The 27,729-nt window shown below is 38.3% G+C and overlaps 1 protein-coding gene across 2 annotated transcripts; it reads left to right on the top strand.

Annotated features, from left to right (window-relative positions):
• Positions 1-952: 952 nt before the first annotated feature.
• specc1la (sperm antigen with calponin homology and coiled-coil domains 1-like a) lies at positions 953-27,423 on the top strand. 2 transcript variants are annotated; one of them, XM_065247219.1, is made up of 17 exons: positions 953-1,119; positions 11,852-12,017; positions 12,101-12,248; positions 13,629-13,960; positions 14,588-15,877; positions 15,962-16,169; positions 16,743-16,816; positions 17,562-17,737; positions 18,153-18,316; positions 18,438-18,577; positions 19,601-19,691; positions 20,406-20,498; positions 20,874-21,036; positions 21,233-21,335; positions 22,909-23,025; positions 23,803-23,862; positions 25,518-27,423. In XM_065247219.1, exons 2-17 carry the CDS (start codon positions 11,889-11,891, stop codon positions 25,605-25,607), a joined length of 3,378 nt encoding a protein of 1,125 aa, XP_065103291.1. In that variant the 5' UTR covers positions 953-1,119; positions 11,852-11,888; the 3' UTR covers positions 25,608-27,423. The 2 variants fall into 2 exon arrangements, with proteins under 2 accessions (XP_065103291.1, XP_065103292.1); XM_065247220.1 differs by having other exon boundaries at positions 20,409-20,498.
• The last annotated feature ends 306 nt before the right edge of the window (positions 27,424-27,729 follow it).

Genomic DNA, 27,729 nt, shown 5'->3' on the forward strand with positions numbered 1-27,729 from the left:
ATTATCATATTATTAATACCACAAGTCCTTGGTAAAATAAGTAAAATAACAGATCATTATCATTGGCAAAGAAATAAAAACTGATTTATGTCTTTGGACAGGAAATTAGCAAGTGTCAGCAAAACACTGGAACCATAAATTAAGTACTGTGTACTGGTGCAATATACACTATGTATATTTAATGCTGTCACATGCATTATTCTCAGTGCTGCTGTTCAAACATAGCTTTATTGCAGCAGCTATTAATGGTTTATAACCACCATGACTCAGCAACTGCATTTGCGGATAATTAAGGGATTTTTCTGGGGGGAAAAACAGGCCAGGTTATAGATAAAGGAATTTTAGATTAGCAGATTTTTTGTCTTTGTTTTAAAACCTTGAAAGACCATTTAGCAGCTCCTAAAAATCTGTATGTTTAAATGTCTAAAATTAGTTTTGTAGACAAAATATAATTGTACCACATTATTCATTCATTTTTTTTAATGTAAAATTTTATTTATAAAATCAATATTTTTTTAAATGGATGATTTGGACCATAATGATGTTTATTTGGCAGAATTCATTAAGAGTCTGATGAAAAAAAAATTATTTACAAAAACACGTCAGACACAGAAGGTTGGCATCTCTGAGCTCTATATTTATTAATATTTAAACTTTTTATCAGATTATAATCCTGTTATAGCATTTTAAATTATTTAAATAATATTTTTCCGAAAGTGTCTCAACCCTGAAAAAACAAAACAAATACTCTATATGCAAAAAATGCACTTAATTGTACGTTCTTATAAAATGTCTAATGATAGTCACTTGTCAGGTTTATTTATGATTTTTTTTTAATGTTGCACAGTTTATTACTATTAAATAAATACAATGGACACACAAATATGATAGGTGGGAGCAAAGTGCGCGTGTAGTGTGTGCGCGCGTCTGTCTGTCAGTCGCGCTGCTGCGCTCGTAGTGTTCAGCCGTCAGTGTAGCATGAAACGGCTATTTTCCCGTTAGAAACGATGCAACAGACGACTAAAACACGGAATACCTGCTGTTGTTTAAGCTTAAACGTCACAAAGGAGACCATCTATCCCGACAAGCGCTTATACAGACCGAAAGGAGGGAGTCGAGGTAATAAATGAGACATTTCTTTCATATTACATCCCCCTCAACTAGCACATCCTGTTAGCATTAGCGGCTAGCCTGTAAACTTGCACCCGTGCTGTGACAAAGACGAGACTACAGTGTTGAGTCTAGATGCCACAAAACTGTCTTGTTTTCTTGTGTTTGCCTAGATATCAAGTTGGTGTGGCGCGAAATCTGTCACGTTTGTTGTAATGTAATGTAGCTAGCAGAGAGTCTTGACTTGCATGGGGCTTGTCAACACCCTAATAATCGATCAATCAAGAGTTAGGGTGAATTCGGGTAAATTGGGACATTTTTCTTAATGTCAAAAGTGTCCTAGTTTACACTACTATTTATTTGTTACTTTCCTAAGGAAAACAACGTTGTTGATTGTAGACCACTTTTCATTTAGATTTAAAGCAGTGGCATATTATCCATCCATTCATTCATTCATTCGTTGTATTCAAACCTAGTGAACTACATACTATGGCAGCTTTCTGCTTTTATTTCTAATGTTCATGAACGCAAAAAGCCCCAAAATGCTATCTAGGTAGGTAGACTTACTAATGTTCGAGACACAGCCTCTGTGTCAGTTTGAGAAAAGTAGGATCATGTGATTTGTATTGGTTAAGTTCGAAGTAAGTAAATAATGATTTCTAAAGTGCCATTTGAAATAGAAGTGTAAGAGTTATTTACATTTTACTGGCGTATATTGATTTTTTTCCATGGCAAACAAGACTACTAAAAGCTTATAGATGTTAGGTATTAAAGCATTTGATCCAGTGCAATGATTTTCTTGAAGCACAAGCCATTTTTCTTCACTCTTTCCTTTCCCTTCATGGAAAATGTCTTTCCCTGAAGCTATTCATCAAAACAGTGTTGTGTCCAGGGAATGAGAGACTTATGCAATAAGACTTACAGCCCGTTTGGACCGATCTCATTCAGACTTCAGCAGGACAGTCATCCCAAGTGAACAAGCTGGAGGCCAGCCTCTTAAGATCTAATAAACTACTACCATATAGACCTCCAAGTCAAACACATTCCTACTGTAGAGCTGACACTGTTATGTTGTGTTGTTGTGTGCAGCATGTATGGATTTGCATTTGCATGTAGAAGAATTGATGCCCCATTAGTGTTAACATAAGCTGCTATCAAGCTACAAGTTCAATCTCTCTGTCCAAGTATACATGACACAGGCATAATCGAATATTACATATCTCACCCCACCCCTGTTTCATGTTGCAGGTGTGTGTGGCAACACAAATATGTGTGGTAACATTGATTCTAGGGCTGCAACAAATTGATTAATCTATCGATTATTAGAACGATTAATCGACTAAAGCCCGATTTATTGTCGTGCGTAAGCTCTACGGCGTAGGTTATCCGTAGCCTGACGTGCACCTCGCCAAATTTTTAACAGCGCGCCAGTTCTACGTGGACCGCAAGCACTGTGATTGGTCTACCAGAACCCCTTCCGTCAGGTAAAAAAACTGTGTCATAGGTATTTCCGTTTGCGACGGTGAAAACAAAGATGAGCCAAGTTGAGGAGTGATTTAACTCAAACTGCAACAAAAGTCGCTGTTTGTTTATTTACTTCCATCATTGCTGGTCTTCTCAAATCATACACAACAAGTTGTTGTTTCTTCTTCGTTTGTGGGCTAACTTGCAAAGCTTCTTCTTCTTTGACGGTCGCGCAGCTATTGTGGTTACACACGTGGATACTGCCTACCAGCGGTCTGCGCGTGTGTTTGCATGTTGACGCGGACGATGATGCAAAAGTATAAATGAAAACCGTCACGGAACCTACGCCGTCGCGGCTACGCCTTAGGACCTGTGCAAAACTATAACGAGCCCTTAAGCATCGATTATTTTAACGACTAATCAGTACGTTTTGAACGATTTTTAGCTTTTCAATTAGTTAAAACGTTAAGTTATACATATTCTAACTAATAAATAATGAGGGAAAATCACTTCAGCATTTAAAATAGTTGTTTTAATGAACTTATAAGCTGGTCATTCTCTTAATTTTTCGGATTTCTGTCCAAAATTGTTTAAATATTCTGTTCTCTTTCAATAGAAAAATAATAAACAAAAACTAAGCAGCATTACAAACAAAATATTTGATTAAATTTATGTTTAAATATTCTGTTCTCTTTCAATAGAAAAAATAATAAACAAAAACTAAGCAGCATTACAAACAAAGTATTATGTAACCGTTATATTATTCTGTCAATATTATTACTATTAGTAGTAGTGCATTCTCATTTATCTAAGAGATTTACTGCTAAGTTAGTAAACGTAGCAACAATTGGAAAACACTTAAGTTAACACTTAAGAAACTTTCGCTTGGATTCGTTTGCACTCCGCCATAATTGGTGCTGTGTTTTCATCTATCTTTTTCTATCACAGATTTTTAAGGGCTGCATAACACTCTAGCGCTACAGCGTTGTAGTGGTCAAATCACGACATTGCAGGCCCTTACATTAGGTTAACCCTTGTGCATTGTTCAAATTTACTACCCTTTCGTGTTGTTAGTGGATGAAAACATCCACTAAATTCAACGGCTATAAAAATGTATCGGATGAATATTTTTTCCAAATTTTTTTACATAAATCTGTTAATCAACCTCAGTACTGATCAAAACTACCAAATCTTCACAAAAATTCAATGATTTTAACTCTTTCATTGCCAAGTTTATAAGTGGTGTCACTGATTTGGGGAAAAAACACACACAAAATGACAGATTTTCAATATAATATGTGATTGTAAACTGGATTTTTTTAAACCTTTTTCACAGTCTTGGGCATGCCAAAGATTGGTAAAAACATTGGCTTTGAAGCATTTTTAGTTTTTGTGCAGCATCAGTTAAAAAAAATTTCTCCCTCATTTATTGTTATTGGCTGTTTTTGCCCCATTGACTTCCATTATAACCACATTTTTTGATTGCAGAGCTATGACACCTTTTTATCATGCATTTTTGAATGTTGTTGTTTTTTCCTTTTGCTAAGAGGTCAAATTAGTCATTTTTACTGTTGATCACCATGTGGCACTATTAACCCTTTAGTAGCCCTGTGCAAAAACAAAGCTTAATTTCTGGCTTGTACATTGTGTTTTATGGAGTATAACTCCATAATAAAAGCATTTTGTGTGTGTGTGTGTGTGTGTGTGTGTGTGTGTGTGTGTGTGTGTGTGTGTGTGTGTGCGCGCGTATGTGTGTGTGTGTGGGTGTGTGTGTGTGTGTGTGTGTGCGTGCGTATGTGTGCGTATGTGTGTGTATGTGCATGAAAAAAAGATATTCTGTAAAAATCTTCTCTGCATTAGACATTAGATTTATGAACATCATTATTATGAACACATAAGTGTTTAGTCATACCAACAGGACTTGCAGCATATCACTTGGTGCTCTCTGCAAGTTTGTCTGGAGGGACAGCAACTCATGCACGAGGGAGGTGAAAAGCTGTTTAGGAGAAGTCTTTCCTAGATGACCTGGGAAAATCTCTGCAGCAATATTGAGGAGAGAGCATCACCCTCGCACACCAGTTGCTACTGCACTGGTGAGAGAGATTCAGTCTCCTGCAGCTGTCTCTCCAGACACAAATCCACAGACACCAGCAGGCACCAGCAGCTCAGGAGTGAAGAGGGGAACATGCAATTGGTGCAAAGAACAAACATGTCAGCACTTGCATCTGTTGTGGTGGACACACTTGCAGAGAGCACCAAGTGAAATGCTGCAAGTCCTGCTGGAAATACTGAACACACACACACATACACACATACACACTAAAAGTTAGTTTGATTGTTTAGTTCTCCATCCATCATCTACTCTTGCTTCATTGTTCAATTTATTTGAAGTTGTTTTTGTGTTCATAATAACTGATGTTCATAAATCCGATGCAGAGAAGATTTTTACAGAAAATTTCCCTAACCCCAACCATCACAAAAACCCTTCTCCTACTTCACATTTTCAGGAAACATCATTTTGTTTTATTTATAAACTTGTTTCCTCATGGGGACATCAAAATTTCCCCACAAGGTCACAAAGACACTGGTATTCCTATCTTTGTGGGGACAATTGGTCCCCACAACGTGATAATTACCAGGCACACACACACACACACACACACACACACACACACACACACACACACACACACACACACACACAATAATATGCTTTTATTATGGAGTTATACTCCATATAACTCAATGTACAAGCCAGAAATTAAGCTTTGTTTTTGCACAGGGCTACTAAAGGGTTAATAGTGCCACATGGTGATAAACTGTAAAAATTACAAATTTGACCTCTTAGCAAAAGGAAAAAACACCAACATTCAAAAATGCATGATAAAAAGGTGTCATAGCTCTGCAATCAAAAAATGTGGTTATAATGGAAGTCAATGGGGCAAAAACAGCCACTAACAATAAATGAGGGAGAAAAAAATTTAAACTGATGCTACACAAAAACTAAAAATGTTTCAAAGCCAATGTTTTTACCAATCTTAGACATGTTCAAGACTCTGAAAAAGGTAAACAAAAATCCAGTTTACAATCACTTTTTATATTGAAAATGTGTCATTTTGTGTGTGTTTTTTCCCCAAATCAGTGACACACCTTATAAACTTGGCAATTAAAGGGTTAAAATCATGGAATTTTTGTGAAGATTTGGTAGTTTTGATCAGTACTGAGGTTAATTAACAGATTTATGAAAAAATAATTGGAAAAAATATTCATCTGATAAATTTTTACAGCCGTTGAATTTAGTGGATGTTTTCATCCACTAACAACACGAAAGGGTAGTAAATTTGCCCACGGTATATCGTTGAGTTTTTAAAAAATTTCAAAGCATTTTCTTAAAATATATGTAAATATAAGATTTGTCACCAAAAATCATTCAATTTGCTAAAACAGAGAGAAAGTTACGGCCAAATTAAGAGTAAAAAAAACTGTAGTGGATGAAAACATCCCCAACAACACATGAGGGTTAAGTGAAATTAAACGACTACGTAACTCGACAAAGATATTTGTTGACAAATTTTTATAGTCGACTAATCGTTTCAGCCTTAATTGATTCGACCATTTTTTTACCTATTTATTTGTGTCATAATCTGTATGTCGTTCGGTCAAAACAGAGGGTAAATTTTAGGGCTGTAACGATTAATCGTGTGTCCCATAAAATGCCTGTATGAAATCGATTCTGAATGCGATTCTGTGTTTCATGCACAGCTTGTGCGTATACTACGGCATTTGGTCATTTGGGATGTGACGGGATTTCATCGTAATTCATGAAAATTCATTCATTGAGAAAACGCGCATTTGTACGATTTATCGTTACAGCTCTAGTAAATATTAGGTTTGTACATGGAAGATCAAGCTGTACCACTTCTTTCCGAAAGCAGCCTAGCTTCTGAAGGTGTACCGTGGGCGGAGCTAATCACAAGCATGCAACACACACATCATTGCTTTATCCCTAGATAACTTTTGATGAACTTAACTATCGTGTTGTTTGCATTGTATGCTCTTATGTGCTGACACAAACATTTGAAGTTGTTTTGCTTACCGGTTCCAAAATCATGACTGGGATTTTTTATCACTGGGGCTGCTCTATTATTCAGCTTTAAAGGGCCCATGTCACAGGACTTTTTAAAGATGTCAAATACATCTTTGGTGTCCCCAGAGCACATGTGTGAAGTTTTAGCTCAAAATACCATATAAATAATTTATTATAGCATGTTAAAATTGCCACTTTGTAGGTGTGTGCAAAAATGTGCCGTTCTGGGTGTGTCCTCTAAAATGCACATGTACAGATCAAGTGCAAACACTGATCACAATGATGGTGGTTTGTTGAAATTGAAACTCAATTGTTCTGTGAATTATTTTCTCTCTGCACTAAATGGCAGTGCTGTGGTTGGATTAAGGGGTTGGATTATTATAATAAGAGCTCCTTATGACATCATAAGGAGAGCCAAATTTCAACGACCTATTTTTTCATGTGCTTGTAGAGAATGGTTTACCAAAACTAAGTTACTGGGTTGATCTTTTTCAAATTTTCTAGGTTGATAGCATCACCAGGGACCCAATCATAGCACTTAAACATGGAAAAAGTCAGATTTTCATGTCATGGCCCCTTTAAACGATCTGCAAATCCAGAGTCGAACCGGGCCTTGCCTTGTTTATAAAACGTTCGTCACCAAAATGCAGGGAACAAACAAACATGCTTTCAACCCAGAAAAACAACCTACATCCCTTGCTCCCTTAATGCTAGGTTCTATGGGAAGCTGAACAAGCTTAAATTCCCCTAACAAACAAAAACAAACTTCTTTGGTGACGTTGATTTCATGATCTAAAAACAAAACAACACATCTGTCTAAACTAAGTTTTTATTCCCTCTCTTGTTACACACGTCTACTCAATCACAAATGATGTAACCAAGCACTCTGGGCACAACTCCAAACTCCTCTTTACACTTTGATAAAGTACACTACACAAATGGTGCCATCTCTGTGCTCTAGTCTGTAACACACATTTGCAAATAGAAAGTTCATACAGTAATAGAAACCAGTCAGTTCTCAGTGCAGTGAGGTTTATTCAAACATTGCCATTTACTTAAACATCTTAACATTGCAAGATTGACTCCTCTAGTGGCTTTAGTTTGGGGATGTGCCATCTGCATTATTTATACAACTTTGTTTTATTGATTTCAGTGGCACAGAAATAACACAGTGAGAGATTTCAGTCCACGTCACGTGTGTCTTTGCATAGGCAGGGTCCGTTGTGTTAGGATGACCTCATATTATTCATAAATCATGTGCTAGTGTTATACATGCAGTTCATACCTCATAATGTGACCCCATCCTGCACATTTCTTACAGGAGAGAAATCTATGGTTAGACGAGAAAGACAGTGTTGAAAAACAGACCCCTAGACTTACATATGCTTCCTTTTTGTGTCTAATGCTCAAATTGTTTTCTTTACTGGGCAATAGATGTATTTTGCTATCAGTAATTGATTTACTCTGTGAAACTGTGTTTGTTTATGCATGTGTGCAGCAGACATCTCTGAAATGTTTGGTGTTGTACGTCTTAGTGTTGAGTCTGTGTTCAGCACATTTTAATGGCCGCTTGGCTCGCTTCATAGAAGAAATCAGCTTTATGCCCTCTTTAGACTGTCAATGACTACCAGTAGCAGAGCTACATGATCTCATTTATCTCAATGAAAGCTTGGCGACTTTTTGGAGAAGTGCGCATGTCTAGCGACACAACAAAGTTGGGTTTATGCAAACGATGAGCGACTTTCGGGAGCAACTACCAATGAGAGGGCAGCAGTGGCCTTCATGTCATCCGTCTCTTACCAGTTACTGCAGTGGACAGTAGTCTGGTTAACGGGATATGAGTGCGACCTAACAGACTAATGTCCACTGCAGTAACTGGTAAGAGACGGATGACATGAACGCCACTGCTGCCCTCTCATTGGTAGTTGCTCCCGAAAGTCGCTCATTGTTTGCATATACCTATAGTTTATGACAACCATAATTACAAATGCTTCCTAACGACCTCATTAAAAGGGATGAGTGATACACAGAGAGAAAGTTGCTGTTGGTCATTTGTAGGAGCCACATTTAAGGGTCTCAAACCCTAGAGCAGGGGTCGGCAACAGCAATATTTTCTGGCCCGTCGGATTATTTTGGAAGTACTATTTTTATTTTACAATAACAGTTTACAAATATGGCTCCTATAATTCCTTCATTCGTTTTTTTTTTTTTTTTTTAAACCAAAAAGAAAATAAAGAAAAACGACTTGTTTTTCTATTATTTATTTTCTGAACTAAAATGAAAAAAAAAACAAATAGGCCTACGACTCGTTTTCCAATTTTCTGATTGTGCGCTCAGATCAAAAATAGAAAAAATTAATGAAACGGGTAAAGGCTAATTTCTATTTAACACCTTAGCAGACATATACCAATAAAATAATTTTAAACAGATCAGGTACTATTGTGGTAACAGATTACAGCCGTTTTAATAATGGTTTGAATAGCAACCATGTGCCAGTTTTATTCGCTTACAGTCCGACTTTTGAACTTTTTTCATTATTATTTATTCGTAATAAATAATATGTATTACCTGATAAAACATATTTGCACTAAATGCTGCACAAAACTCTTCCACTAGCCTACTTGAGAAAAGCCGTAGCCGCGCAGCGATTTCCCCACTGCATACTGTATGAAACGCCCAAAAGGATTCATGCGGCGCATGATGAAATTTTAAAGTATAAAGACGGTAGCGGAATACTTTGGACGGAGCGGGTGGTCTGACTGACAAGCCCTCCTGTGACAGCGTATCCGCACTTCATTCTGACCACCTGTACAGCTGTAGGAGCTGTTTGGTACTGAAACCATTGTCAGGCAACAACATTATTTTTGTGCAAGTATGTTTGAAATAGTTTGGCAGAAAATAGCTTACTTCATTTGTAAGTAGGGCAATATGGTTTCCGTTTATGTTGGTATGATATTTGAGTGATATGGCTTTGTCCTATTTAATTTATGTTATTTATATTTCATATTTTTTTCTGTGACATTTTTTCTCTGCTGACAGAGAATTATTGACAATAATTAATAATGATTATGAAGTGATTATTAATTATACTATGTGAGAGTGTCAGTCACACTATCACTAACTATAACAAAAAATATATGTGGCATTTATGTACAAATTACTTGATTTATACGTATGATAGATTTTTTTAAATATAGTTCAGATGTATTGTAGTTTTTAAAACGCTAAATGAATGAGCAATTCATATTGGAGTTTTCGGTCATTCTGGGAAGACTGACACAATATGTCAGTATGGTTCCCGAGACAGTTTAGAAAAAAATATAGTCTGGATTGTTGCTCCAAATGCCTCTCCCTTTAAGGGAATGTGTACTGCAGCCTTTTTCCATTGGGGGGTCTGTACGTTGGAAATGAAGCAAAAGTTCTCCCACACACCCATCCACTGCCTCATAACAGCTGTAAAATATTAGCCTTATTTTCTCTACCATTGAGTGGAAGGAGCAGCAAACCTTCTGGCTTCCTCCGATCAGACAGGAGATGACAACAGGGAGTCATTAAATGAGCTATCTGTGGAAAGATCAACACCATCCACAAACAATCGCAGAACACTCACCTTGTCATAGCTTATAAAAGTATGATGCCATTGCCAAACAAATGTCACTTTTTATGCTGGCTCTCAGAAGGTCAAAGAAAGACCTGATTGTTTAAATTAACTTTGTGGCCTTTAGGTTTGCTATTGCAGTAGTTTGTTTAAGGCATGATTTGCTTTAAAACTCCCTACTTAAATTTTCTTCAAATATTATATCTAAACAGCAAAAATCTCCTGGCATTGTTTTTGTGATACCCATATGAATTACCCCAGAATTGATAATAAAGTTATATAACTGCTGGATTGTAAGATCCTACCTTTTACTCTTGAGTTGGAATTTGTCTATTAAATAAGTTATGAAAAATGCTGAAGGTTTTTGCTTTTTGCAGATGGTCTCTGGTATTGTTATGATGATCTCGTCCGAAGCACATCCAAGATTTTGCTGCCTTTTAAGGCACTGTTTTTCCATGGCGTATAAAGAGCATTATACTAGCAGACGTTCTGTTAACTCATGGTAAGACTTTAGCCCATATGATGACAAGCTGTGCTTTTACGCTCATTTAATTTGCGGCTTGCTATGCTGCAGGCACATGTAAGCAGGTCCTTCTCATTAAAACCAGTTAGGTCCTCAGCATCAGTCAACAACATGCTAAGTTTGCCAGAAGGCTGTTTCTTATAAAGGCTGTTTCTTTTAGTAGCCTTGGGAAAGCCTTGATGAAAAATCAAGCTGTGATAAAACACTTATCGGGTAACGCCCCCTTTCAAATCACCAAGGGGGCAAATCGGGCTTAAAATCCTCAGATTTGTTGCCAGCCTTACACATAGAGCGTTAAAGGGGACATATCATAAAAATCTGACTTTTCCATGTTTAGGTCATGCTTCTATCAACCTAGAAACTGTGAAAAAGAACAACTCAGTAACTTAGTTTTGGTAAACCATTCTCTGCAAGCATGTAAAAAAATTAATTGATATTTGGCTCTCCTTGTGATGTCAGAAGGGGATAATACCACCCCTAAATCTGCACTATCCAACTACGGCACTGCCATTTAGTGCAGAGAACCGCTCATTTGCATTTTAAAGGACACACCCAATAATTGTATATTTTTGCTTACACTTACAAAGTGGCAATTTTAACATGCTATAATACAATTATCTATATGGTATTTTGAGCTAAAACTTTACATATGTACTCTGGAGACACCAATGATTGTTTTGACATCTTAAAAAGTCTTGTGAAATGTCCCCTTTAAAGGAAAGGAAGTGATGACCTAATTAATAGCTGTATTTTAGAAATAGGACCCCTTTGGTACCCATGAGAAAACAAGACACTTTTATGGTCAGTTGTCATGACAGTACTATCTTACCCTTACTATTTGAAGACTGTATGCCCTCTGGTGGCCGTGAACAAGTATTATCAGGATTATTTGGATCAAGGATGTTTAAATGCGCAAAATAGACTGGCCTGTAAAGTCAAACTGCAGATGTACATACAGTATGGCCTACTTGTAGTTTTTTTGCACAATAAGTGCGATAGGTGAAAATATTTTTACATTTAACATTCACAATAACCCTGTCAACTGTAACCTCTCTCCCACTTTGCACAGACTGAGGGGTAGATGTATCAGCAGGAGCGAGCCCAGTATGAAGAAAGCAGGCAGGCCAGTGGGGAATAAGGCAGCGAGTGGAGGAGGTAAAGGTGACACAGTGACAGCTGGAGCCTCTGCTGGCAAAACTGCTGTTAAGAGCCCAACCACAGCGCCACTCTCCAAGGTACCAGCACCACACTTTCTTTCTTGTGTTCACCTTTCTTTAAACTTCACTGTTTGGTTTAATTGTTTGTTTTTGATCAACAGGTCAAAAGCAATGATGATCTTTTAGCTGCTATGGCTGGGAGCAGTGTATGCCCAAACAACAGTGTTGCCAAGAGCAAGAAATCGACTTCTGCTCACTCAACTTCCTCAAACGCTAACAACCCTGATAGCAAGACCAAGACCACCTCGGGTATCTTAATTGAAACCTATAATAAACATTCCCTCTTGATCCTTCTTGATACTTTATATTAATGCAGATTATTTAGGATATGCATTGTTATGCTGTAGGGGAGAGCGGGGCACAACCTAACGCTTTTTGATTTTGGCTTAATCATTCAAAAAATATTTGAGTTTGATTAATTATATGTTTTGCACAAGCAACACACAAATCTCTGCTACAAATGAACATTTGAAGTTTGGTTCTAGTACTTACCATTATGGGACAATTACACCAAATGTGACAGAAGTGCAAACGTTACAACTTACCTCATAGGTGGAGTTCATTGTAACAGGTAGGGGGTTAGGTGTAACACTTGCTAAAAATTAAGTTTGCAGGCAAATATTTCAATACTATTTTTCTATATACTTGAAGTGGATATTGTTTATATATCTGTCTATAATAGACAGGTGTCCACACTGTAATCATTCATCCAGCCCTTTTCTAACAAAAGTTCAATTATAATGGATACAAATGTCCAAATGTGTGAGAAAAAGCAGCACTATTATGATAAAAACTTTTTTTATATGTGACCCAGTCTGTAATAACCATACTACAGTTTAAATCAAATTCTGAGATAATGAGCATCAAAGTCTGATTTTAGGCATTCATTTCATTATGATTCTTTGACGTTACCTTATTCAATCAATATTAAAGATATGAACAAAAATCAATTTGACACACGATTTTTGATAAGACAGGCACATTTATTTTGTTGGCAGCCAGCAATCATTCGTGTGTAGCCTATTTAAAACAACGGCAAGAATTACGCTAACTAAGCGTTTCTTATATGGAAGTGCTGAGGGGTCAGTTCTAACACAGCGTTACAATTAACCCCGCTGGGTCAAAATATTTTCAAGCCCACCAAAATAGTTGCTAAGACCTGCAGACATATTTCAAAACGATGCTATGTTTTAGTCATCAAGATACTGATTAATATGACATAGCATTGGATTTGGTATCTTACACACCCAAGTTAGAAACCGAAAAAACATATGATGAAAAAAATTACTTACATTCCACCAAAACACTCGTTTATCATCAACTCTCTGGAAAAACATTATACAATAATATAATTTGCAGGAGATTGTCTTTTGGCAGTGTGATAAAAATACTGGAAAAACGAAAACGCTCAACTTCAAAGCCCTGCGCACCCCTACTAAGATTTTGTAGTTATTGGGTAATGCAGCATTTCTAAACATCATGTCTATAGAGTTGTTACAGCAGTAATTTAGTGCAAGGTAATACAATTATGGTTATGGCAATGATTGCAAAAAATACTCAAGCAAATGAACTATTTTAGCACATGAGTTGTAGTGTTGTATTCAGTATCTCTGTCTTTATCTTTACAAGGCCCATCCGGCAAACGAGCATCATCCACGGCCTCTAAAGAGTCCAACTCCTCGCGAGATCGTTTGCGTAACTCCAGAAACTCCAGCAGTAAGAAGCAGTCATCCACTGGTAGTTCTGACAAAGCCCAGCACAGACATTCTCGTGGACAGGCCCAAACATCAGACTCGGAGAGCCGCATGAGCAAATCAAAGTCTGACGGACATCTAAACGATAAGGTGGCCCTGGAGGCCAAAGTAAAAGATCTGTTAGGCCTGGCCAAGAGCAAAGACGTGGAAATCTTGCAGCTACGGGGGGAGCTGAGGGACATGAGGGTTCAGCTGGGACTGCCTGAGGTATGATCAACTTTCACATTATTGCTTTGATTTTAAACATTTTGTTTATAACATCTAGTGCATGCATCCAGCGAAGGCAATGCTGTTGAAAGATGTATTGCATATGCATAGTCTTTGCACCATTGTTAGGAAAATTGTTAAAGGGGACTTTTTAAAGATGTAAAATAAATCTTTGGTGTCCCCAGAGTATGTATGTTAAGTTTTATCTCAAAATTCCATATAGACAATTTATTATAGCATGTTAAAATTGCAACTTTGTAGGTGTGAGTAAAAATGTGCTGTTTTTGGGTGTGTCTTTTAAAATGGCAATTAGGTGATCTTTGCACTAAATGGCAGTTTCGTGATTGGATAGAGCAGATTAAGGGCGGTATTATCCCCTTCTGACATCACAAGGGGAGCCAAATTTCAACGTCCTATTTTTTCACATGCTTGCAGAGAAGGGTTTGTCAAAAAAGTTAATGGGTTGTTCTTTTACACATTTTCTAGGTTAATACTGGTGACCCAATTATGGCACTTAAACATGGAAAAAGTCATATTTTCATGATATGTCCCGTTTGAGTATGTCAGATCAGTTGTGATTGTGTAAAATTGTGGTGGAAAATCAATGTAATGTTTTAATACTTTTAGGAGGAAGAAGAAGAGGAAAGACCACCAGAGAGGGAGGTTGCGGCCGTGATCACAGCTGCAGATGTGGAGTCAACATTGCTGCTCCTACAGGATCAGAACCACGCTATCCGTGGAGAGCTCAACCTGCTTAAGAATGAAAATCGTATGTTAAAGGACCGTCTTAATGCGTTGGGCTTTTCCCTGGAGCAGAGATTGGATGGGGCTGAAAAAAACTTTGTCTATCTTACCAGTCCTGACCCTTCCTCCTCTGGGGTTGGTGGAGGTCATGGAGACATTGTGGTCTCGTCTGTAGAGGGATCTGCACCGGGCTCCATGGAGGACCTTCTGGCAGGTGGCCAGCGAAGTGGCTCAACAGACAACCTGGACAGTGAGTCTAGTGAGGTCTACCAAGCAGTCACCTCCAGTGACGATGCTTTGGATGCCCCCTCTGGCTGCGGTTCCCTGTCGTCCTCTGAGTCTGAAGGTGGCGCTCCGGAATGTCGCAACTCCTCCCGTAAAGGGAGCAGCGGCAACACCAGCGAGGTCTCGGTGGCGTGTCTGACAGAGCGCATACACCAGATGGAGGAAAACCAACACAGCACAGCTGAGGAGCTCCAAGCGACCCTGCAGGAGCTGGCAGACCTGCAGCAGATAACGCAGGAGCTAAATGGCGAGAACGAACGGCTCGGAGAAGAAAAGGTGCTGCTTATGGACTCTCTTTGCCAACAGAGCGACAAACTAGAGCACTGTGGCCGTCAAATCGAGTACTTCCGCTCGCTGCTGGACGAGCACGGTGTGTCCTATTCAGTGGATGAGGACATCAAAAGTGGCCGATACTTGGAGTTAGAGCAGCGATACGTAGAGCTCATGGACAACACTCGCTTTGAGCGCGAGCAGCTCCTCGGTGTGCAGCAACACCTTAGCAACACACTGAAGATGGCCGAGCAGGATAACGCCGAAGCGCAGGGTGTTATCGCAGCGCTGAAAGAGCGTAACCATCACATGGATCGGCTGTTAGATGTGGAGAGGCAGGAGCGGGGTAGCATAGCCGCCCTGTTAGAGGAGTGTAAAGCCGCTGTAAATGGTGACCAGGCTGAGCTGAGCCGATGCCGTGCCTTACTGGAGCAAGAGAGGCAAACGGTTGCTGAGCTCTACTCCATCCACAATGCTGGTGATAAGAGCGATATCCACCAGCTCCTAGAAGGGGTCAGGCTAGACAAGGAAGAAGCCGAAGCCAAGGCCGCCAAACTGCAGGACGATCTGGGACACTCGCGCAGTGAGGTGGCATGTCTACAGGACACCCTCAATAAGGTGAGCATTAAAAAAACAGCACATGTACTCACAAAAAAATGTTGGGAGCCTGTTTGATTCTTTTTTATTTGTGTGGTGGTGTAGCTGGATGCAGAGTACAGGGACTTCCAGAGCGAGGTGCAAAAAGAGTTGGCGGAGCAGAAGAGGGCTCTAGAGAAGCAACGTGAGGACATGCAGGAAAAAGAGCGGGAGATCGGCGACATGAAAGAGACCATCTTTGAGTTGGAGGATGAAGTTGAGCAGCACCGAGCAGTCAAACTTCATGACAACCTTATCATCAGCGACCTAGAAAGTAAGTTAAATTCATCGTACGGCACATTTATCGCATGCAGAATGTATGCATAACATATGCTCGCAAGCTTTTATGAATGAAGGAAGTATCTAAATGGCATGCAAAACCATCACAATTTGTCTATTTTTGCATATTTTTTAGGGAAATCCTTAAAAAATGTATTGGATGATAACAAAATATGTACCAAAAGGTAGCAACAGCCTTTCAAGACCGTTTAGCTTGTAAATATCTAGTTTGCTTGCTACTAAAACACAATTGTGTTTTCCTCATCTCACCACATGGTGGCGCCAGTCATTTATAAACATGTTCACTTTGCAGTTCACAATATCACACTCAACATTGTTTACTATGGCAAAAATGTCACATCATTGAAAATGATGAAGAGAGATACAAATCTAGTTAATGTTAACTAATCACCCCCTTTATCATCCCAGAGATACTATACTAAAGCACGCTGCTCATTTACATAATTATTGTCACTACTGTGCATTTTTTCAGAATATTTTTTCCTGTTCCTGAATTTGAACCCTGTATGACCTTTATCGCTTCATGCTCTCGTTCTGTTTCTGTCAGATTCAATGAAGAAGCTTCAGGATCAGAAGCACGACATGGAGCGAGAAATAAAGATCCTGCACCGCAAACTCAGGGTAAGTGAGGACACAGGCGCAGGGATTTTGTGAGGTCATCTGAGGATCACAGACAGGAATTCCCTAAAAGAGTTTCCTCAGCTCCTGCCTGCTGTATTTGATATATCACTGGAATATCACAGTTGTCTTTCTGAAGGATTTTCCTAAAACCTGATTCGTGAATATTCAGACATCCACTTAGGTTATTTAATGTCGTACATAATCCATATCTTATGATTTAACCCATTCACGCATTTCTCCCAGAGATGTAAGTGATAAGGTCGCTGTGAGAGATTGTGTATTTATACCACTGGCATGTTGAATGCTTTATTCTGATTGGCTGAAAAATGTTCCATGGGTGTTAATTATGTTTCTGTAAGCTGCACACCTGACCTGTCAAATGTCTTAAAAATAGGCACCAGATCAATTTTTGTGGTAACCGTGGTATAAGCAGATTAATTGACTCCGGCCGCATTATAACCTTGGGTGTGCATTATTTTCTTACATAATCATGATGACTGATTTGCGTTCTTGGTCATAGTCACTAAGCATTTATGATTGAACTCCCCAGAAATGGCAACACTAGCAACTAGCACCAGCAACTTTTCAAATGCTTTTCCTAAAATTCTGACCTAAGTTAAACATGTAGATGCCCAAAAAAAATTTGCATGCAAGACGTGTGGTAAAGCCTTCTGCAAATTGGGTCAATGCAGGTTTGTGGTTATTCCTATTAAACTTTGTGTTCTTGCATGTTATTTATGTTTAGGAAGAGTCGGCAGAGTGGCGTCAGTTCCAGGCGGACCTGCAGACTGCTGTGGTCATTGCTAATGACATCAAATCGGAAGCACAGGAGGAGATCGGTGACCTTCGGCGCCGCCTGCAAGAAGCCCAGGAGAAGAATGAGAAACTGGCCAAAGAACTGGATGAAATTAAAAACCGCAAGTAAGTGCAGTATGATATGATGGACGCTAGGTTTGAGGTTTAAGAAATGTGGTCTTGTTCCAAAACAATCATCTAAAGCATCCTAACTGAAATCTGACCTTATAAGAGAGTCATTTGGGAGTTAACCAAAAATGCATTTAGAGTATAACACACAAATATATACAAATATAATCATTGCTTGTTTAGGGATAAGTTTTATTATTTTTATCAATTGATTTCTTTTTAAGAATTACTTTTCAGCATTTAATGTGAAATATATTCACTTATTTAAACTAAAGGCATATTTTTACCAAATTTTGTAAGCATAATTATACTTTGGGCCAGCTTATACCTAAAGGGATATACCTAAAGATTTTTTTTAAAGTACTTTCTCTGTGAAGTCAGTGTCCATATTAACATATGTGCTCTATTAAAGGCAAGACGAGGAACGTGGTCGTGTGTATAACTACATGAATGCCGTGGAGAGGGATCTGGCCGCGCTCCGGCAGGGGATGGGACTAAGTCGACGCCCCTCCACATCATCTGAACCTTCACCCACCGTTAAAACCCTTATCAAAAGCTTCGACAGTGCCTCTCAGGGTACTGCATGCCAACTTAACTTGCATACACACACACACATACAGCGCTTTGATAAAGTAACAACACATATCATTTTTTCACTTCCCTTTTTAAAGTAAAAGTAAAAATGTTGTGGTCATAGGTCCCGGAGCCAATGCTACTGCAATTGCTGCAGCAGCTGCCGCAGCGGCGAGCACAGCCGCGCCCACCACCTTACCCCGCACACCTCTCAGCCCCAGCCCTATGAAGACCCCACCTGCTGCTGCGGTCTCACCCATACAGGTATCATGCAAAGACATGGAGCACTGCAGAGAAAATCATTTTCACTTTAAAGATCAAGCAGTAGGCCTGCTTGTTTACCCTTACTTCAAGATAGCACAGTTTCCTTTTTCCTGGACCACTGGCAATTTTGACAGTTCTCACATCACTTATTCATGGGAACTACTGTGTTTCCTTTGCGGCTTGTTCTTTCCGTTTACGTTTATTTTACACACGGCTGTATTTTCTGATACGGTCTGGATGTGAGACAGGGTGCTTTGGTTCCTGTTACTACACTGTCAAAGCACCCAAAGCTTATGTCAGAAAGCAAACATATTTGGGCGATTTAATTAACTGTGGGCTGTTTTTTTACTTCTCCTAATATATTAATTTAATGTTTCCTTTATCATTTACCCTAAAAATATAGCATAACAAAAAATAAAACTTTATTTATATGATAGTCCAAACAAACACTGAAATGATCATTAGCCACTGAAATATTTATTTATTGTTTGAAAATAATGTAACACTTTTTATTGACCGTGTATATAAATCAAGGTCTGCTTTTCATAATATTCAGCAGTGAGGTTATATAAGGACACAATTATCAGTCCGATGTTGAATAAAGATAAATTAGGAAGAAAATGCTCCAAAAGATACTCCAGACATTCCTTCCTCCTGAGATCAGGACCAGCCTGGAGCTGCTTTGCTCTTGTCCTCTGATTTTTACATCAATCAAAGTAATGCTGGCAAAGATCCAGGCCTAGTTACATAAAAAATATTGAGCAGATGATGTGAAAACAAGATCATATGCTGCGGATTTGACAACAGCTTGCTGTATTTTCAAGCAAAAAGCATGTAAAGAACCGAAATAAGACTGAAATATGAATCCATTACTGTAGTAAATTAGAAAATATTGGGTTTCATACTTAAAAAAAATTCTGAGCTACACAAATGTTTTATCCTTTCAAATGTGAACCATGATCTAATCAGCTTTAAAAACATTTTTGTGTGCTTAAATATTGTGTTTGTGTTAATGACCTGCAGAGACATTCAGTCAGTGGCTCTATGGCTGCCACCAAGCCCCTCTCCTCGCTTGCAGACAAAAGACCAAGCTACACAGACATCAGCATGCCAGGTAACTGACACCATAACTACAAAATTGACATCATCATAGACTACAGACATTGTGGTTTTTGACAATGTAATGAACCACACTCATAAGAAGAATAGAAAAAGCCTCACAAAAGTAAACCTCACAAATGCTCTTTGATGTGGTTCAAAACAATTTAGACTTATGAAACTATCAAATATATAAAAGTACTGCTAATAAATAGTTTGTAGCACTTTGCCAAATAATTTTGTAACCTTTTACTTGACCTGATGAATAATCATATGCTGTAATTTGGGAGTCACAGGCACTGCCATTCCCCCAGCAGCACTGAACTCATAGTGACCTTAAATGTGATAACTCGTGCGAAAATACACCAAGTATGAACAAATAGTGGGGTTTCAATGCTCCCCCCTCTTTTTCTTTCATTATTGTACTGGAAGGGGAGGTGGTGTATGTTTGTGAACGTGCAAGACAGGACATAGCGCCCCTTTGTCATGCCTGTTTTTGAGAAGATAGACTACTTACTGGAAACTTTTATCAACGTTCATGAAAAAAAAAGTGTTTTGATTGGCAAGATTGCTTGCTGTGTGATTGGTTGCTCTTTATGGCCCCTTATAGCTTTTTGGAGTCATTGCTGTCTTTTCCAACTAATGTTTCTTCATTTGTATACTGTAGATTGATTTCTTTGCACTTTTATTTTCATTTTTCTGGGATTGTGACACTATCTCTTCCTCTAAGCAGCAGAGCATCTGCTCCGAGCAGCCAATGGCAGTCGTCCTGCATCAGCTCTTCAAAGAGTCGCCAACATGGACACATCAAAGGCCATCACAGGTTTAGCTCAACCCCTTCCCAAATCGAATCAATACAGATACCGTACATAACACTTTTAACAAACTGCCAACTATGAATTCTTGTAGTTGGCGCTATTATGATTTGGACTGACAATATTTCAATTAAAGTCTCATCAAAACATTCAAATCAGTTTATTTTATTATGGTTCTAATAGTTTTCAAAAGATGTCAGACAATAATATCAGACAAATCAGCTGATCTTTACTATTAATAAAAGCACTTCATAGATTCAGACAGTCTTTTCCAGTTTGGTTTGCCATATGAATTCATGTTTGAGATTGAGACTATTAGACTCATTGTTCATACAAATACAATAAGGACAACGTGATCATACTGGTCTTTCTCCACTGCTTAGTCTCTCGTAGAAGCAGCGAGGAGGCAAAAAGGGATATCAGCACTCCTGATGGAGGTCCAGCTTCCTCTCTGATAACCATGGGATCTAGTGCACCTCCTCTCTCCCTTTCTGCTTCCTCCTCCCCCACGGCCTCCGTCAACCCCACAGCACGCAGCCGCCTTCGGTAGGCATTTAACGCAACCTAACATACATGTTTATCTTTCGTGAATTTTAATTTTTTTGTCAAAGAAATCTATCCAAATAAATCTATGCATAAGCCATCAACTTTAGTACCAGTTTAAACTATTTGGTGATATGAATTTGAATTTGTATTATTTGCAATGTTGTTGAGATAGTAACATAGATCATTATTCCTGTAGAGAGGAGCGGAAAGACCCCCTGTCCGCTTTGGCTCGTGAATATGGCGGTTCTAAGAGAAATGCGCTGCTGAGATGGTGTCAGAAGAAAACTGAAGGTTATCAGGTTGGTATCAATACAGATCTATGCATATCTCTTGCTTTTTGATTGTATTTGGTTATTATGTAAGAAATAAGGTATGAGAGGTGGTGTAGTATTGTGAGTAAATCCCGATTGAAGGGTGGGAAGGAGCTAAAGCAAAAAAATGTGTCAATGCAACTTTTATAAAGTAAAATCACTAAAATTCTTCCTTCTGCTGAAAAAAAGCCTTTCCACTGCACATGACATTCGGTCACAATTGACGGAGTTTGCCCCCTAGTGGTAGTCGTAATGAAGTTTCAGTTTAATCGTAACATTCCAGCGCATTCCAGCGCAACAGCCTTCAATCTAATATTTACCATAGTGGGATAAACAAAATGAATGCAAATAAATGAAACAATAAACAGCTATGCATGTATAACAATATTTTTTTGAGAGAACATATGGAGACAAGATTAAAATAATAACGTATACATATTAAATTAATAATGTAAATAAAGCGGTGGGGTCAGATTTGATAAAAAGGGATTAATAATTTTCACCTCGCACAGTGTTTTAATTGGAATACACTGACATGCATCACTTCCGGTCAGCGTATCACATTCGTTGTAGTCGCACAAGTTCACATTTTTTAACTGATCTAACTGTCAAAACAGTTCCGAAAATTACTAATCTGCAGACGTTCGGCACCTCACGCAGCCCCTTTGCGACTCTCCATAGGGAATTAATGACTTCCAGTTCATCAGCCATTGTTTGTTGTGTGTAGTGGAAAGACGGCTTAAGCTTTATTCTCTGTATGACTCATTCTGTGCTCATTATACTACATATCTAATAACCACCACGAATTATATTATACAATACAATACAATACAATACCTTGTGTGGTTGTCTTTTAAAATCCAAAAACAGGTGAGGTCTGATAAGGTCTGCAACTTTATGTCTATCATAAACAAATGCAGACTTATGTGACTGTTGCTTTAGTTGGATGCACATATTTTAGAAGCATGAAGTAAACATGAATTTCCACTTTATGCAGGATGTTAAGTAGATGATAACCACAACTTCATGCAAACTTCTTTGCTCCAATTGCAACTGATGATTATCAAAGTTGCACGGAAGAGAAATGCCATGATATTTTTTTATGTTGGTTTAAACATTAAAATGAAGTTACATTACACCGATAAGTGTACACATAATTGTGCTGTTAAGAGCAAAAAAGGTAGGAAGAGGAAATATGTGACTGGTTTACATATTTTAAACCACAGGAAGATAAGAAGATTTAAATGTTAAAATGTTCAATTAAATGTGCCGTGTTTGTTTGTGTACTGATTCAATTAACATATCAGTACAGTATGCAGATGTATTATGTTGAAACCAGAGCTGTCGTTTTTGTAGTTTGACTGGTGGAGCATGGCCTAGCCAAGGTCATGAGTTTGATTTCTAGAGAACACACACAAGTTGCTCAATAAACTATAAGCTGCTTTGGTTTGTGTGTATTTAATTATTACCAGGAAATCCAACCTGTTGAAGTCCAGAAAGCTTGTGTTGACCAATGACTTAAGTTAAATGTGTTGATTCATGCTTTTTGTTTCTTTGTCAGAACATCGATATAACCAACTTCAGCAGTAGCTGGAATGATGGGCTGGCATTTTGTGCTGTTCTGCACACATACCTGCCAGCTCATATTCCTTATCAGGAGCTCAACAGTCAGGACAAGGCAAGTATACTACTTATTTTATAATAACAAATATAAATCTAGTGGGAAATTTACCCCAAGCCATATTTAGAAGTTTGTAGTATAAAAGCACACTTATGGCGCTTTTCCATTGCATAGTACCCCACAGTTTAGGTTAGTTTTGGCGTGGTTAGCTTTTCCATCGAGTTTAGTATCACTTCGGAGTGGAAGGGATTATAGGCGTGTCGTTATATTTGCGCTGCCTACTGCTGTGACATCATACAAATGCGTCATTGTATATTCCCATACATTTATTTATTTCTCAGTCCGCCACTAAATTAAAATGGGCCACCACAAATAGATGTTTGCACATCGCGTTTATCACTACCTCTGTCTCACGTGACAGTTAATGTACAAACACCCGTGGCGCCCGCGATACCCAAGATGTTTCTAATTTTGGCTCTTTTTCATTGCATAGTACCCCACGGTTTGCTTTGGGTCTTGTCAGCTTACTTATGGGAGCTTTTCCACTGGGTGCAGTACCCGATACTTTTTTTAGTACCACCTCGGTTGGGGTTCCAAGCGAGCCGAGCTGATACCAAAACGTGATGCGAAAACACTGTAGATCACTGATTGGTCTGAGAGAATCGTCACTACAAGTGTCATCGCTATAATGTAGCTTTACCATCATGCTAGCTTGCGCTGTCTCGACTAAACCTGTTGTCACCCGTGCTTTGCTGTAAGTTGCACCTTTTAAGTACAATGGTACTGCACCTTGTTTTATCTGGTCCATCTCACTGAATTTTTATTTGCTTTCAGAGACGAAATTTCACGTTAGCCTTCCAAGCAGCTGAAAGCGTGGGCATCAAATCCACTCTGGTAAGAAATTTTAAACAATTCCTGTTGCACAATAGGTAGATCTTTGAATTAGCAGCCAGACGGTCTTTGGTTTGATTTGCAAGGGATGCAAATACTGATGCGATTTATATGTTGAATGCACTACAGGTTGATTGGGATAAAAGTGTCTGCAAAACGCGTTAATGTTAATCCAAACCAGATACTTGGCTTTAGCTTATAGACGGTTTCATTGGATGCACGTGCGGTGACACGATAAGCGTATGGTCCAAACTTTACTTTTGTTTTAGTTTTTAATGGTCTGACTAGTTGCTAAACTGAACTGAACAAGTACCTTGTTGAAAATAACAAATGTTTTGGTTTCCTAGGTAATCTATGTGTTGTTTATTTTGCTTGTTATATAAATCAGGGTTCCCACGTTTCCTTGAAATCCTTGAAAGTTTGTGAATCTGGGGGGAAAAAATTCAAGGCCCTGGGAAGTTTTTGAAAATATACATATATAGATACAGGTCATTGAAAGTGCTTGAATCTATTTTATGCAAGAAGTTTTCTGGGGAAAAATTCACATTTCCCCTGTGTAGTGTAGGATAATATCATAAAAATTCTAGACTTTTTAAGCACACGTGCTAAAATGTTTCCTTTTAAATGCTTATATCATCTGTATGCGAATAATGATTCATACCAAAATGCTTTTTTGCATAGTTGTGTTTGACAGATGAAAACGTCTCTGGTTACGTATGTAACTGTTGTTCCCTGAGAAGGGAACGAGACGCTGCGTCTCCCTTGCCATACTTCCTGCGTCCCTGTGACACCGTCTTTGGCAATATTTCAGATAGTGATATACTTCCCGATTCCTGCGTCACCCTGTCTTTGTCGTTGAGCCTCACCATTGGTTGAATTTGATATACACATTCAGATGCACTTACCACTTGAGGCGTCCCCAAAGTGTCACCGCAGTGACGCAGCAGGAGTTCCCTCGAAAAGAAACTGTAACAATTCAACCTAAAAAGGTAACATGATGTAACATTGCTCTCACTTAAAATGTGTCCCCACATTTGTCCTTGAATTTGAGGGTATTGGACCTGGAAAGTTTTTTGAAAGGTCCTTGAATTGGAAGTTAACTTAGGTGTGGGAACCCTGATAAATAAACTACATTTAAAGTACTTTGATGTTATTTATTCTTAGCGCAGTTTACAGGATGTTACGTGGTGACCACGAAAGCCACTTGTTTGTTGTTACTGCTGAAACCGTCTATAGAGTCTATATTTTGAACCATGGGTGTGTTTAGTAGTGAAATGAGTAAGGGGGTTTTTTGCAGAAAGAATACTGTACCTAATGCAGACATGTCGTAAAACACTATTAATCTTCAAGGTGGGATAAAGCCCACTCCTATCCTGTATGCTGAGAGCAGGTGAAAATCTGGAAACTTTTTACTCTCAGCCGGTATGGTTTATTTATAGCACACAGTATAGAATAGTTTCCTTATTTTCATCTGCTTAAACAATATGTTTCTCATTGAACTTGACATACTTTACCTTTGAACTTGAAGCTCAGCAGAGAAAACAATGATTAGATTGTTAGAAGAATTTGAATGAACTTTGTGCTTGAGAGAGAAAAACATCAATTTTTTTCTTATTTTCTCTCTCCTAATGATTGTCTTATTCTTTTTTTTCTGTCAGGACATCAATGAAATGGTCCATACAGAAAGACCAGACTGGCAGAGTGTCATGACTTACGTCACAGCTATCTACAAGTATTTCGAGACCTGAGCATGCGCCATTCTTAAGGAAGGCACACATATCAGCGCAAAAGAAATTTCACCTCATCATCTAACCTTTAACCCTAGCAGAGATCAACCCACATCCATTTTAACAAATCACAGTGGCCAATTCTGTTAGGATACGTCGTAAGATTAATTGCTTTATCAAGGAAATCCTCTACAGTGGAACTCAGCTGCATGACTCGACAATGTGCTTCAACCTGCTGTTGGGAGATTTTAACGCAGGAATGCAGATCAAGTCACTATTTTTGAGCAAATTGTAACACTGAGTAATTTTCATATCGGTTCAGAAGAGCGAGGAGCTGCTTGCCGTGCCTTTCACCAACCGAGATCTTGCTTTTAGTGTTTGGAGCAAGTTCTTCACCTTAATTCACAAGCTAGACACTTGTTTGCGTGAGTGTGTTTTGTTTGCTCAATGCAGTGCCTAATTAAAAACACTTCCATAGAGAGGAATTGTACACTAATGGGAATTGTTCATTCACTACAGCACACACCGAGTAATCTTGCCTTTTTTAAGGATTAAGGGCACCTTTATGTATGACTGTGACAGATCGTGGCTTGAAATATGGGAGGTCAGCAATAAGCTTATGTAACCGGTTGAGCCATTTCATATGCTGCTCATCATTAAACAGTAAAATACTGTAGTGAACACTATATTGAGAATAGCAGCACACGTGCATGTACTGTCCCAGTGTATTGCCTGAAATAGTATACCAAAAATGAAATCTTTTTTTTGTGATTCAGTGAAGCTAACAAACATCCTTCGGTAGTTAATCAAATGTTACGTTTTTTCTCAGGATAAGAAAAAATATATTTATCAAGATCATATCTGATTCATAATATGCTAAATGCAGTGTTGTGTATACTACAGAGTTTATCAATTCCCTCACGTATCATTTGCAAAGCACAAAAAATGTTTTCGACACGTTCGTGCGCACTTATTCAAGCTGTTTATGAAACTACATTCCTGTGCATCATGTATGTGTGTTTGTGTGAAAGTGCTTGCTTTTAGCTTGTGGTCCAGCTGTGCTGAATTCACACATAATATATGAAAGACTTGAAGATGTTTCACCCTCACATTTTTTAAAAGCGCACTATTCTGCAAACTACAAATTCTGTGTGTGCACATAACTTAGAAATATCGCAAAGGACACAAAAATAGTTGCCTGCGTGCCCCTTTTTTTAAATATAATATTTAGTTTTTTCATTCAGTAAGTAGATTTCATATTGAATTAAATGATTCCTACTTAAATTTCAGTGTTTGTAACTTCGCATCCATTTCTAGCCTTCCAGCATTAAATACAAAGCAAAAGTTTGATTTATTCCAAACTAAATGCGACTGAAATCTGTTCCTTAAAGAGTCATTCAGGTTTAACAGCAGTGTCAGGTGTCCAGTATTAGACTTTGTTGCATATTCATTAAACAGATCTTTTTAAAGTGTTTGTCCCATAGGGTGTTAATTCTCTGCCTCATATGGCTAGAAAAATATACATTGAGAAGATGTGTATTATACATCTGCTTAAAGTGCTTACCGTGTGTGCTCTGAAGACCTCATCATCTAAATGAATGTCATACAGCAGAAGGCTTCTTCAGCTTTGTTGCCTTTCAGATATAATGTTATATGCCATACATTTTGTTTCTGTTTATGAATGTTGAACTCACCAGTTTTGTTTTGTTTTTATTATGAGAGCATTATCTTAACACCACAAGGTAAAATGTTCTTGTTTTATATATATAAATATATGTGTGTGTGATAAGCAATCAAGATTCTGTTCCCTTTAAATAAACAAATACATGATCTTGAATGCTTGTGTAACTACTAACTTGCTTCATAATATTGAAACAATAAGAATTGTATGTGTGCTAATTTATTCCCAGACCCTTGGGATATTCTTTCAGACTGGAAATTCAAGTAACATTGTAACGCGTTCTGGTTGTCCTCCTATTTGGCTGTAAGGGTTGCCTAATCTTTGTCTTAAACACATTTAACGGATCGTTTGAAACCGGCAAAAGGAGATGGAAAGTGTTGATGAATTTAGCCCTAGGTCTTTATTGTGGGAAAGGATGGGTGTTGTGCAGTATGATTAGCACACTTCTAAGATTAGACGTGA

Source organism: Paramisgurnus dabryanus, chromosome 11 (genome assembly GCF_030506205.2).
Source record: "Paramisgurnus dabryanus chromosome 11, PD_genome_1.1, whole genome shotgun sequence".
NCBI lineage: Eukaryota > Metazoa > Chordata > Actinopteri > Cypriniformes > Cobitidae > Paramisgurnus > Paramisgurnus dabryanus.

Excerpts from the sequence above, each read along its gene's own strand:
- specc1la (XM_065247219.1), top strand. The coding sequence starts at position 11,889 with ATGAAGAAAGCAGGCAGGCCAGTGGGGAATAAGGCAGCGAGTGGAGGA. Across the intron at positions 13,961-14,587 it reads TTCAGCTGGGACTGCCTGAG|GAGGAAGAAGAAGAGGAAAG; the intron begins GTATGATCAACT and ends TAATACTTTTAG. Across the intron at positions 19,692-20,405 it reads CACAGACATCAGCATGCCAG|CAGCAGAGCATCTGCTCCGA; the intron begins GTAACTGACACC and ends TCTTCCTCTAAG.